Genomic DNA, 13,770 nt, shown 5'->3' with positions numbered 1-13,770 from the left:
ATTTCACTTCTGGAGTTCAGTCAAGAAGGGATTCACATTCTGGCAGAGGAAAACATTTTATTAGCCTGCCCATAAGGAGTGTAAATGTATATATAAATGATTAAAGGATTAGATGTGCGTAATGCGTGTACTTTTCCACCCCTTCCATGCTATCTCTCCATTCTGTTATTACCCTTCGTTCCATCTCTTGACAAATTCTGTAAATGCACAGACAGTAATATATGTACAGCCATGACGCCACGCTGTATTGGGACAAATAACAAAACCCCAATCACTGATATATCCAGGAGTGGCTAATATGAACTAAAATATATACCCAAGAATTGGGGTAAGGGCGGCCGTTACAGGTCGACTTATATCGCTGGGTTGGCTGGTAGTCTAAGAAACAATCTCGAGCAGAGGTAGAAGCATGACATATGCTGGGCGTATATGAGTAGGTAGTGCGTCTAAAGGTAGGTGAATAGGCAGTGAGGAATGGCTTAGCGGTCCGTCGCCTCGTTCCAGTCACCCATCTCGGGCATGCCATAGGGATTCCACTCTTGGCCAGGATAACTAGTCGCACTCATCTGAGGAGGAACCTCTCCATCTGAGTCAGCATTGGGGTCGTAGTGAATCTTCTCTTCTTGCGAATCAATTCGCAATGTGCGCTTCCGGGCATCCTCAGTATCCTCAAGCTCAGCGTGGAACGATGGGCCTCCCCTGCTCTTTGGCTCAGGAGGGCCGAGATCACTACCGCCCGATGGAGATTGCCTCGTAGAGTTGGGGCTGACACTGCCCGGCGCACCAGATGGGGGACTGAGCGACACGCCCTGGGACTCCTCTGCTTCGGGTGAGAATTGTGAACTGGTACCTGGCGCAGCATGGCCTCCCATGAAATCGCCACCAGCAAGCACAGGCATGGGAAGACTAGGAGCTCGGGACTTTGAGCTACCGTTCTGCTCTGTGCCTACTCTTGGAGAAACGTGTTGCGTTGATGGAGGGTTTCCACCGACTCTAGGGCTTCCGCTGGTTCTGCTACTATGAGGACTGTCGCTGTTAAACCTCTGCATATTGGAGGTTCCCTGACGAGTTGCATTAGGATCATTTCGAGGAGCAGCATCTGAGTGCTCACGCTCTCCTTCCTGAGCGTGGTCGTGTTCAGGGTTGGCAGCAACCATAGCTTGCAGATTCAACAGTGAAGGACGAGGCGACGGGGCGTGAACTGGTGTAGGAGAGTGAACCTGAGTAGGCGTTGAAACATGGACAGGGGGCGATTCCTCCCCATGAACATTTTGTCCTGTCGCGAACCCATACTGCGGGCTTTGGGGTTGCGATGAGAACTGAGACTGCTGAGGACTTCTATATGACGAGGGCGTATTTGGGCTTTGACCAACAGTCCCGCCGTGCCATTGGCCAGGATAAGAAGCCTGTCTTTGTTGAGATGGTGGGAATTGTCCAGCGGGGGACGGCATCTGAGGCTGCCATTGACCCGGGGGCTGTGGGGGGGATGGGAATTGTCCCTGTTGCTGCGCGGGAGACTGGAACCGACCTTGCTGCTGTATGGGGGACGTGAATTGGCCTTGTTGCATGGGTGGAGGCACGAACTGGCCTTGCGGTTGAGGAGGTGATTGGAAGTGATCCTGCTGTTGGACAGGAGACTGGAATTGACCGTGGGGCTGCGGCGGGGAATGGTATTGAGCCTGTGGCGACTGTGTCGGCGGGAATTGGCCCTGCATCTGAGGAGACTGATACGGGTGACCAGGCTGTGGCTGGCTCATTCCTTGGGGACCTGAAGCGAACGCCCCCGAAGGGCTTCGGAACTCTTGCTGTGGCATAATTGGGCTGGTAAACATTGATGAGTAACGCTTGGTCTGCGCTTGTCCCATGCTCTGGTTGCTGAACTGAGATGACGGGCGAGCAGTTGGCACTTGTCCGAAAGGTTGGCCGCTGACCTGCGAGGATGGTCGAGGAGACTGGGTCTGTCCATGCGGAACTTGACCAGCAAATTGCTGCTGGGGCTGCTGGGGACGCGGAGCTTGCTGAGCTTGCTGAGGCTGCTGTTGTCGCTGCACAGGCCGCATCTCATGGTTCTGATAAGCCTGCAGATCGGGAATGACCATTGACTGCCGATTCTCCTTGGAACCTCGTTTAAATGCCCCAAGGATCTTGCTTGCAGTCAGCTTGTCGTTCTCGCCCTTTCCTTGACTCGCTGCTGGCTTGTTTGAGACCTGTGCCGACATGCGATTCCTCAAACCCTTCCACTTCGAAGCTCCCGGACTTGCTTGGCGAGCTGGTTGATTGGCAATCTGGGGTTGCTGGAAAGCACCCGAGCCGTCCTTTGGGGGGACTGGAGGGCCTGAACCAGAGTGCTGCATCTGCATAGGTGGACGGCCAGGAGAAGTGGCTTGTGGGTGTGAGCCTGGCAAAGGCTGACCGGCAGATGGCTGGCGGAGATTGGGCTCGTACTGTTGACCTGGAGCAATCTGGTAGCCACCATGCTGAGGGTTCACCTGAGGGTGTGCCTGTTGCTGAGCATTCACAGGCTGTTGCTGGAATCCAGAAGGAAACTGCTGTTGTTGCTGTGGCGGTGAGACTCCCATCCTGTTGGCAAAGGTCTGATGTTGTGGAGAAGTAGACACTGCAGATACAAGAGGCGTGTTAGGCTGTGAAAGCTGGGAGGACTGTCGTCTCCCAGCAGCCAAAGTAGTGGTATTCAGACGAGGACTCTGAGTAGCCATCGAAGACACAGACGGCGGGCCAGTCTTGGACATTTGCGACACTGGAGATAAGGGCATGTCATTATCTGATGCACCATGGCTAGCCCTATTCTCATGTCTGAAGGACATGTTTGGAGAGTCTGTGACTGGTCGTTGGATCCGAGTTCCCTCCTGCTTTGCATGCGCGAGCTTGTCAAGCGATTGCGAAGATTGTGACGCATGGTGGAATGACGGCTGAGTGGTTGGAGCCGTGCTTGGAACGTTGAAGGAGGTCTGGGTTGTTGGGGCACTCCGGATTGCGGACGCAGCTGGTGAGATCGATCGCATTCTTCCAGCTCGCGCGTCCGGGAAGCCCTGTCCCACGCTGAAAGGTGTCTGTGGAGTCCCATGGCGGCTGGAATCAGTCACAGATCCGATAGGAGGGGTTCCTGCCGGTGTGGTAGAGCCAAAGCCCAGAGGTGATGGACGTGAGTTGCGGTAAGCAGCTTGAGCGTGCTGGTTATCTCTTATCCCACTAGATAGAGGTCGGGCAGATGACATCGGGGATTGCTCCCTAGATATCGACTGCCGGTCACCAAATTGATGAGGTCTCTGAGGTTGGGGACTAGCCAATGGCGGTGCAGTGCCTTGGGGGCTCCCAAGCTGCCCCCCTGGAAGTACAGGGCTGGTCAGTTGGGGCCCCGAAGGTCTTCGCCCTTGTGTCTGCAGGGACGGCGGGTGAGGGGTACCAAGCTGGGAACCAGAAGCGCGGCGATCATAAGGCTGTTGTATCTGGGATGACATAGCCTGCTGGGACTCTTTGCTCTTGTGGACGTGTCCCAAAAGGCCGGAGATCAGTCCAGCAGCCGAGCCTCGTCTCTTGCGGCGCTCATTAGCATCAACAGGCGGCGTACCTGTTGGAGTCGGAAGGATCTGGTTGAAGGTAGGGCCAGCAGTGCTACTTCGCTCAAAGTCTGGATGAGCAGGGCGCTCCAGGGAAACTGGTTGCTGAGCTCCTAGGTGACTTGAGATCGGCCTTGAGGAGGTGGGTGTACCAGGCTTCGATGATGTACCACTGCTTGGCCGATTGAAGACATTCGTCATAGCAGCCTTGGTATTGAATGCCGAGAATCGCTTCCTTGCCGGAGGAGTAGCAGATTGGCTCATCTCGTTGGCCAAGTTCGAAGTAGCTGCGCGTGGAGGACCTGCAGGGCGATACTGACCTGAAGCAGGATCGAAGTCAGGGTTGAGCCGAGATCCCCTTCTCTCTTCCGTCGATGTGGCGGGCCTGTTGTCATCCGGGCGTGGAGGGGTAGGCATTGAAAGCCGTTCTCGGCTCTGCTTACTCCTCAGGCCTAACATGAAACTGGCTCTCGACTTCTTCTTGTCATGTGTTCCGTCTGTCGTCACACTTGAGACGGAAGCCGCATCATGATGGACGTCAGCGTGCGGTAGGTGGAGTTGCTGCTGTTGTTGCGGAGGATGGAACTGCTGACCGTGGTGATCCACAGGCGTGCTTCGTCGCTCAGTCGAGCTCTTCCTGAACCGATGTCCAATGTCCTTCAACAATGCTGAGGCCATTTTAGAACGTCCCCTGTCTTCGTTAGTAGTGTCGCTCGTCCCAGTCCTGGTGATGCCCTCCTGGGAAAAGCGTCTGATGAACTGAGATCCAGGGCCAGGGTGAACATCTTTAGAACCGCTCGACTGTCGTTGATGACCAGGGAAGAGGCCAGGGTAACGATTGGCCGATGAAGGTGGCACTTCAGAAGGCTTTTGCCGTTGATGATGCCTATTAGCCGTAGAGCTCGAAGATGGAGAAGGGGGAACATCTCCAGTTTCTTTGTTATAGCCGTAGAAAGGGTCATGTTGGGACTGCTGTGAACGCTGTGAACGCTGCGAGACCTGTGAAACCTGTGAGGCATTCGTACCCGCTCGGTTTCTGTTAACCATATGAAGGGGTTCAGCCAAGTGACTTTCTTCCAACTTCCATTGGCCCGATGGTGGGACTGCCTGAGGCTTAGGAGTAACGCGGTGAAGAGGTTCAGACAAGTGGCTTTCCTCCAATTTCCAGGGACCAGACGGAGGAAGCCTTTGAACGGGGTTACCTCCCATGAGCTGAGGTGGAAGCAAGGGTAGCATCGGAGGCTGATATCCTTGAGTTTGCGTTGGCATAGGCCCGGGTTGGACTGGGTGCATCTGGAATGGATGCTGTGGTCCCCTGGGAGGCGATTGCTGCAGCGAGTGGCGTGGGGATTGTTGCGGAGGGGGTGATTGAGGTTCTGATCCATCCGCATCTTTCTTGAACTTCTCTTCCATGATAGAATCTGTCCCAACTAATGTAGACCCGACCGTAACCTCGGATGTCAGTGTTCCCTGCTGACGAGCAATCTCATCGAAGTCTTCCGGCTCAGCAGAAACATGCTCAGCGATAGGCTGTGTGGTCCTTTGTTCAGTTGCCGTCGATCTCGAGTTTACGTCAAAAGTCGACCCTCTTCTGATGGGAGGTAGTCCAACGAAAGAGGAATGACGCTGAACCATAGCCGAGGGATCGTGTGGCTGAGTCGGAGTTTGAGACTGAGGTACATTTGTTATGGGGGCCTGGATAACAGATGAATAAACAGACGTCGATTGAGGTGATGGGCCAGCAGGGTCCCCTGGAGGCACCATACGAATACCGCCGCTGGCAGGCGTAGGAGTAGCCCCGCCAGACATTGGGTTACTAGATGGCATTTGGGTGCTGGAAACATCCTGAGGATGACCTGGGTTTGCAGCCATAGCTCCTGATTGCCCAGAAGCTTTACCCTTGGCAAGGTCTGTTCCCTTGAAAGGATCCCAAGTAGACTCATCGATGGGAGTTGGAATGTACCATTGCGATCTATCATCATTTTCTTTACTGGCGGGAGCGGAAATAGAAGCAGAGGTAGAAGCAGGAGCAGATGGATCTTGTGAGAGCTGAGGCCCGTAGCTCTCGCGTGAAGCAAGTCTCTTACCTGATTCGCCAGTCGATGGCACAGAGCCAAACTGTAGCATGCTAGAAGATTGGGAGGACTGGGGAGCATGATACGACTGGGTCGAAGGCCTCGAGATCACGACGTCTTTCTCGGAGGAGTCATCAGCGCGGGATCTTGTGAGACGATCTAAACCCCACGATGCGCGTCTTTCAGCTTTGAACTTTGTTTGCACCGGAGATGTTGGTTCGCCCTGTCAACCAAAGAAACATTAATAAACACTCTTGTCACATAGCCTGATGGATGGGCAACATCATGATGGATGACAATGCGGGAGGAGAAAAGGGAACAAGCGTCGTAGAATTCCTATCTCATACACCCGTCTCATCATAAGGTAAGGTCAAGAGTGATCATCAGCCCCGAAGTGCATGACGAAAGGAGATTTAATCCAACAATAACCCTGCTCCGAGGGAGAAAAAAAGAGGAAGAAGCCCATCACAACAGGTTCTAAAAAGAGAAGCGTCAGTGAAATACCTTGTCCCCAGTTCCACGCAATTTGCTCTTTCCCTTGCTAAACAATCCCTTGCCCATCTTTCCAGCAGACTGCATGAGTTCCTTGCCCTTGGTTCCAATCTGGTTGCTCGAGTTGCCGAAGCCGCTGGTGCCGGATGGCACGGATCCGCCGAGTCGAGATCGCCCTGGTGGTGGCCCTGTCGTAGGCGAGCTTGCATTAAGATACTGCTGGTAATACGGCTGTTGATTGTGAGAAAGGCTGGGACCTGATGCGTGTCCCTTTTGACTTGTGGGCACCCCGGCTCCGGAGAAGGAGGAAGTTGCGTTCGCGTATTCGGGATGCTCGGTCATCAGATTAGACAGCCAGTTCTCCAGACCTGACTCCCACGCTTGGTGTGTAGCTAAACCCGCTTCAAACTTGAGAGTTCTTTGAACGGGTGTTGCTAGGCTCATAATATCGCGCCATGGAGTAGTCTGAGGGAACTGACTGGGAGGAAGAGCTTTGGTTGACTTATCTGGGGGTGGCGATGCTGACGTAAGATTTGAAGGTACCTGAGTCAATGATTTATTCTCTGCAACAGATGGACGACGATTGTCAACGGCTCGAGGAGTAGCATCATCATTCTCGATAGAGACGGGAGAAGGAGGCTCCAAAGTAGCTGGCTGCTGGCTTGGCGGTAGCGTGCTGGCTTTGGAAACTTGATGAGAAATGCCACCAGAAGGTGGGATGATGATTCTGGGAGTCTCGACATTTTGAGGTGACTCTTTAGTTTGGCTGGCAACATCTAAAGCCTCGTCCTTCGGAGGTGGAACTCCCACTGGTGCTAGAGGTGAAGGAGAAGCTGGGCGAGGAGCTTCGTTGTTGAAAGTAACAGAGGGCGGCTCGACAGGGAGAATCTTTGGCGGGGAATCGAAACCAGCCTCCCAAGAGAATCTACGCCGTGAATCAGACTTTGGTGACTCTGGTTGAGCGGTAGGTTGGGATTCAGCAGACACCACGACGCTAGAAAGTGGTTGGACGATTGGTTGCTGTTGCTGTTGCTGTTGCTGCTCATGAACTGGAGAGGTCTCAGTCTTGGGCTTCTCTTGGACCTCTGCTCCAATCTTTGAATCTTGCCCGGGTTTCTCGTTTGAATCGGCCCAATAGCTATCATAATCGCTAAGGGTATAACTGCTATTACGAGTGACACCTCGGTCGCCTGGTGCCAAAGACTGAGAATTATTAGGCAAAGGTCGAGACACTGTAGAGCTTGGTGTTGGAGCAATGGGGCTAAGGGACCTCATGATTTCCTCACTCAAGACGTCGCTTTCCTTAACAGGCGACGAATTGAATGTGTTCAAGGATCCTTGTGTCAAAGCAGAATTTGGCTCGTAGTTCGATGGAGAGTAATCCAGTTGTTGAGGGTGCAGAGGCTCTGTGGGCGTAATCTTGGAGTCGGTGGCTGATGCAGGCTCTCTAGGTGATGGGAAGAGTCCCTTTGAGTTTGGGCTCGGTGTACGCAGAGGTGGAACAGCTCGAGGGTCATTCGCAGGGGCAAGAGAGGTACTGCTGTTAGGTCCAGGAGTGCTAGTATTGTCTTCACTCTCTCTGGGCTTCTCTTCCAAAGTTGCGAGATTTCCGGGGCTATCAGTAGCTTGACTGGGAACTGAAGGTTGGTCTTGCTTGGTCGGGTCTTGGGCAGAGGCAGCAGCGCTCGACTTGCTTCCCGAGGAGAAGAAATCAGCGCCAAATACTGACATACGCGCAACATCGGGAAGCTGCGGGCTGACAGATAATCGCTTCCTGTCTATGTCTACAGGTGAATGAATCACAGTTTCTTCCTTGTGACTAGCAGGCTCTGGAGAAGCAATGCTATCCAAAGTGGGAGGATCGTGCAACCCCTGAGATCCTAAACCAAGCTCCTCACGCTTCGCAAGAATGGCATCAAACGTTGACTGCTTCTGGACCTTATCAATCGCTGGGCCATCTTCTCGACCGTATCCTGGCTGGTTCGGTTCATTGACTGGGGGTGTAGAGCGATCATCGGGTCTCGGTGCGATATTCTCTGCGATGGACAACGGCGATCCGCCCAATTTACGTTCATCATCTATATGGCGAAAATCGGGTCGGATTGAAGGCGAACCACGAGCAGCGGAACTTGCGGTGCTCTGCGGGGTAGAGGATCGTACGTCGGGCTGTTGATGATAACTGGGCGCCTTCGAAGATCCAGGGCCTGAAGACAAAGGAGCAGGTGATCCGGTTCGCCCTGAAACCGGCGACGAAACATTATGGAATTGTTCTGGGTGGCCTGGGTTGGGCACATCCGGATGGTTCGTCTGAAGCTGTAGCGAAGGCGCGTTGCTTGAGCTACGAGAACTGGAAGCGACAGCGGCAGCCAATCTTGGGGAGGGTCCAAAGGATTCGGTTCGTTGTCCGACCGGTCGGAGACCTGTTGTTACTCGAGGAACCGGGGGAGGCGGCGGTGGCTCGTCATCCTCGAACTCGTCGGCGCCCCAGTCGTCACCATCGTAATTCTGAGTCGGCGCTTGGACCCATTTTCTCGTCTTGGTACGGTTGACGTTGACCTGATATCCTCCAGGCGTTTGGGGAGATCTAGAAGCGATTGCGGATTAACGTTGAGAATTTTTAGATATCTGCGAAGGATAATTACAATGGAGATTGCGACTGCCCTTGCGCATAAGGGTTATTATATGTCCCATCCATGTCGTGTTTGGGGTTTTCAGCCAAACTCGACTATCGAAGCATTCTTGGACGACCTCGTGATGCTTGATGGAGATCCAGCGGTCGGCGGCGTTGGCAACAGTAGAACTGGGAGGACGTGGCAATAGGATTAGGTGTACCGGGCTATTTATCGGGTTCGGCGATGAAGATCGGCGGCGGAGAAAGTAATGCGTCGGTAGGTGACGGACGGTTGGTCAAGATTGACAAAGAGCTTAAAATACAAGGTCTGCAAGCCAAGAAACACAAACAGCAAAAAGAGCCAATACAATAAGAAGAAGAAGGAAGAATGAGATCAAGGTAGCAGAATAAAGAAGGGTATGGCAAAACAGTAGATGCCAACGACAGCTTGTGAATGATGGCGACAAGATGGCGAGTGATAGAAACAAGGAGGCGGAGTTACGTTTCTGGTGGTGGTCGGGAGCGAGCGCGACTGCGAATAGATGGATGGTTTGGTTGATTGAATGTACCTATGAATGAATGGTGCGGTCAGGCACTTTTGGCCTAGTGCTATGCTGCCCGCCGCTGTGGTAGCCCGTTGGAGATTGGATGACGGAGGTGGATGGGGCACTGTAGGCGTTTGCCGTTCTAAGGACTGGGGGGCTGCGGACAGCTTGAACCACTAATAAGGGGAGACAAGGAGCCGAATACAGAGGAGCATCAAGATACCCCAGTTCGCCCAGCCTCGTTGAAACCCAAGAAATGGAAGATCACTGCGAGGATTACATATTGCGACGGTTAATTTTTTTTTATGGCAGCCGTTATCATACAGGGGACGACTAGTCCACCTAGAGTCCCAGAAGCGACAGAAAAAGAAACCGAAATGGGTCGATCGATGGAATGAAATTATCAGCGGAGTCAACCCAACATTAGAATGATTAGATCTTTATTATTAGGCCCTCACTGGCACGAATTTACGAGATCGTCTGCTAGCTTGGGTGGACTCCTGTCTTCGCGTTAGTGCACGGAATGGACGTTTATAGAGCAAGTAATTAAAATCCACGTCGATAATTATCCCAATTAGCCTTCGAGACATGGATCAAGAACTGACCATTGCTATTTTTGACATATCCTTGCTTTTCATCCGGGGGAAACTGTCTATTGTCTACGCCTCGGGATAGGACAAAGCAGAAAAGAGCTTCAAGTCTACCGAGTCAAGATACCCGTGAGCTCGCGTGTGCTTCTGTGTTAGGCCCCCTCCGATGTTGCACAGAAGGTACTGTAATTATTCTTGGAGCCTTGGAGATTGATCACCTGAATTACGGCCGTCGAAGAGTTTACTGTTTGGTCAAGGGGGGCTTAGTGCCTCGGTCCTCGTCACCTATCCACTAGGATGAACCCTTTTGACACCTCGTGATAACTTTGCCTTTGCGGCACTGGCCTCAACATCACGAACTGCGAACCCATTGCATAACAGGTGGCTTTCTTGGGCCCCTTATATCTCCTCATTGCTGTATCATGTATGCGAGCTTTACACGGCATTCAACGCAAATGTCACACGTAAACACGGATTCCAAGTTGCACATGCACACGTGCGACCATGGATGTGAATAAAAGGACAGCACCGCCTTTAGTAACTTGTTTTTGATAGGACAGGTGACGTCGACTATGACACGTCTTGTAGGATACCAGGATTTCGAGTGCCGACCATAAAAAGGCTGTGAATTGCTGACCTAACTACCAATTCTTCCAGTGGCCGTCTTGAGTCCGTGCAGTGTTCCAAGTCTCTCTCTAGTCGATGGTATGGAAGCTCTCAGTGATTGCGTAGGTACGGAGTAGGTAGCAAAGAATAGCAGAAGGGTACAGTAACAGGTCAGGGGCTCAATGCCGTCATTCCCGCTCACCCTAGGCTCCACTCGATTGCAGAATAAGATGATTGGATTTGATATACGAAGCAAAGTCCAGACTGGAGCTAAAGAAGCTACGGAGATGGAATTTTGATACGAAGAAATGGTAGTAATTGGAGGTAGACTTAGTGGTGGTCTTTACAAGCTGGTAGCAGAGGCTGCTAATGAGAGCATGTAGTCATCGTGTAGATTACCAAATTAAACGATCAAGAACCTTACTATGGGTTTAACGTGTTACTCCATGTACCAAGCATCTCGAACTAAACAAGTACCATTTAGACTGATATAAAATATATCTCTTGCTCGAAAAACTCGTGATCAACTCGCGATACAGAATCTTCAGCCCTCCACGTAGACATGCAGGCCATGATTGTGATAGAAGCTGTCGATTCCTGTAGAAGAAACACTTAACGCATATCCATACTTACCTATAGAAAAAAAGCTTCATTATCTCTCGTGTCAATATACTCTTTGCTGATGCTGCAGCTACAAGATCTTCTCACAGCCCAACTCCAAACTCAGCCACATATAAAGCCACACATCTAATAACAGTCTGGTCAGCATCCATTGATAAAAGAGCCAACGTGGCGGATCACACTCACTGAACTGAACTGACTGTACCGAACTGAACTGAACCGAACCTACCCCTGCCCCTCGACCAGACTGGACCAGTCTGGAACAAGCCAACGACACGACACGTTCCCCAATCATTCAACCAGTCCAATCTCCTTTCAGACGCAGCGACAACCAATTCAAATCAAACCTCATTTGTCTCTGGCATTCTTTGTTGCGCATCTACCGTTTAACTTAGCTCTCTCTAGCCTTTTTCTCCATTTCGTACCACTCCCGAGGCTTCGCGACACTTTAATTGTCTCTTACACATCGCACTCTCAACCAACTCCTTCGATTCGAATCGCCAAAAAAGTACTCCTTTCTAATTATCCTGCTGTTTGTTCGTCCGCGTCACCCCTCGACGTTCCGTTCCGCCTGCGCTGCCAACCGAGACCTGATCCGGACCCTTCCACATCGACGTTCGACATTCGCAACTCGACACATCTCCAGTGAAACAAAAGTCGCATAGGTGGCATATTGATCGCTGCTATCTATCACATCGATTCCCCTGACTCTTTTCGAGACACGAAGCCGCGCTGGCCGCAGTCTGACATCTCGGCTTTTATCCTTAACCCCTCTTAATTTGGCCACCATGGCTGTCGCATCTATCCAAGACCGAACCTCCGAGTTCAAGTCGGTACTCGCCCAGGCACAGCGAAAACAATCCTCCTCAAAAGTCAGCTCTCAGCGCCGGTCTCTATTGACTGATGCGCAAAAAGATGCCGCCAACGGTCATGCTGGAGGTCCCCCAAGACGATCCGAGTTCGCCCGGAAGGCTGCTGAAATTGGACGTGGCATCTCTGCGACTATGGGCAAGTTGGAAAAGCTAGCTCAATGTGAGTACTATCTGTCAATCTCGGCGACGCGAATGCCCGGTGTAGTTCATAGTTCTAACCTAAGAAACAGTGGCGAAGCGACGAACACTTTTCGACGACCGTCCCGTGGAAATCAACGAGCTTACTTTCGTTATCAAGCAAGATCTCTCGTCTCTAAACCAGCAAATTGGAGCTCTTCAAACACTCACCAAGCAACAACACCCCAAGGCCGATCAGGAGGGCGAGCACAACAAGAATGTTGTCTACCTGCTACAAGGCAAGCTCACCGACGTCTCGGTCAACTTCAAGGACGTTCTTGAGGCCAGAACCAAGAACATCCAGGCGTCGCGATCGAGAACAGAGAACTTTATCTCCTCTGTGTCGCAACATACTCAGCCATCGATTCAACAGTCGGCTTCTCCTCTCTACGGAACACCAGCTCGCAACTCGCCCGCGCCAGGAGCTCAAGATACCCTGTCTCTCAACCCCGTTGGCGATCAACAGCTGCTGATGATGGAAGAGGCACAACCCTCCAACACATATATCCAACAACGTGGTGAAGCGATTGAGGCTATCGAGAAGACCATTGGTGAGCTTGGCAGCATTTTTGGACAACTAGCCACCATGGTTTCGGAACAGAGCGAGATGATTCAGCGCATTGACGCCAACACAGAAGATGTGGTCGATAATGTTGAAGGAGCACAGCGAGAACTCCTCAAGTACTGGAACCGAGTATCAAGCAACAGAATGTTGATTGCCAAAATGTTTGGAACGCTAATGATCTTCTTCCTGTAAGTTCAACTTTCGTCTCCAGGACACTACCAAGACTACGGCCAAGGGTGATTAGCAGTTACTAACAAACTGTAGGATCTGGGTTCTTGTTTCGGGCTAAACCTTGACGACGAGACGCAACGCAACACAAGACACGAGAAAAAGAGGCGGGCGCGGAAAACTTGGACCAAGGAAGGGAGTTTACGGCACATGTTTTGTTGTAATGGGGTACTATTCGATAGGTGCACTTCTTTTCCATATGTACGTATGTTTGTACCTTATACTTTGTAGTCGTTTTTTTCTTAGAAGAGATGGGTTGGAACGACGTAGCATAGAGAGAAAGAGTCTTGCAGGAAGACTCTCGTCCATGGCTCATGTTGGGGGTTTCAGGATTAATAATGAATCAGTAGATCCTCAATTGCATAGACTTACATACTGAGTGACAAAGTATCAGGCATTTCCGGGAACATATTGAAACTGTTCGTGATTGGCCTCATGGCTTCTGGCACTTGACTTCAGAAGCAACCCCCACGTTGATGGGAGTGGTATATCACGGCCGGGATATGTGATATAGCCGGTATAGCATCATCAGTACAGGATATATAAAGAGGCAGAGTCGGCCATCGGCCCTTCAACTTTTCCTACTCACTTCTCTAGTATATAATCGAGTGTAGACATTCCTGCCGTTCTCAGAACGGGTAACATCGTCTTTCAACCTTTGGGGGCATCGTCGGGCGGAGTTCTCACCGACCTCTCTACCACTCCAAGTTAGCCTCAACTCACCATCTCGAGCCCTCGGAGCAACCCCACCCCGAGAAATCTCCATCGATCAGCGCTTTTCCGTGTAAACTACACCCCAAACTTGCTCTA

General features: G+C 51.7%; 3 protein-coding genes across 3 annotated transcripts; 1 reads left to right on the top strand and 2 right to left on the bottom strand.

The window, feature by feature from the left end:
- Positions 1-479: 479 nt before the first annotated feature.
- FMAN_08640 (uncharacterized protein) lies at positions 480-5,387 on the bottom strand (the record flags this gene model as incomplete). The annotated part of the gene is made up of 1 exon (XM_041829391.1): positions 480-5,387. One exon carries the CDS (start codon positions 5,385-5,387, stop codon positions 480-482), a length of 4,908 nt encoding a protein of 1,635 aa, XP_041680159.1.
- A 758-nt stretch (positions 5,388-6,145) lies between these two features.
- Positions 6,146-8,840, bottom strand: FMAN_08639 (uncharacterized protein; the record flags this gene model as incomplete). Its single annotated transcript, XM_041829390.1, has 2 exons — positions 6,146-8,729; positions 8,788-8,840. The coding sequence occupies 2 exons, from the start codon at positions 8,838-8,840 to the stop codon at positions 6,146-6,148; spliced, it is 2,637 nt and encodes an 878-aa protein (XP_041680158.1).
- Positions 8,841-11,906: 3,066 nt separating this feature from the next.
- Positions 11,907-13,021, top strand: FMAN_08638 (putative syntaxin, vesicular transport protein; the record flags this gene model as incomplete). Its single annotated transcript, XM_041829389.1, has 3 exons — positions 11,907-12,150; positions 12,221-12,920; positions 12,997-13,021. The coding sequence occupies 3 exons, from the start codon at positions 11,907-11,909 to the stop codon at positions 13,019-13,021; spliced, it is 969 nt and encodes a 322-aa protein (XP_041680157.1).
- Between the last annotated feature and the right edge of the window lie 749 nt (positions 13,022-13,770).

Source organism: Fusarium mangiferae (genome assembly GCF_900044065.1).
Source record: "Fusarium mangiferae strain MRC7560 genome assembly, contig: FMAN_scaffold004, whole genome shotgun sequence".
Lineage (NCBI taxonomy): Eukaryota > Fungi > Ascomycota > Sordariomycetes > Hypocreales > Nectriaceae > Fusarium > Fusarium mangiferae.
Note: the sequence above shows the minus strand (reverse complement) of the source record. Positions and strands in the feature narration are given on the sequence as shown.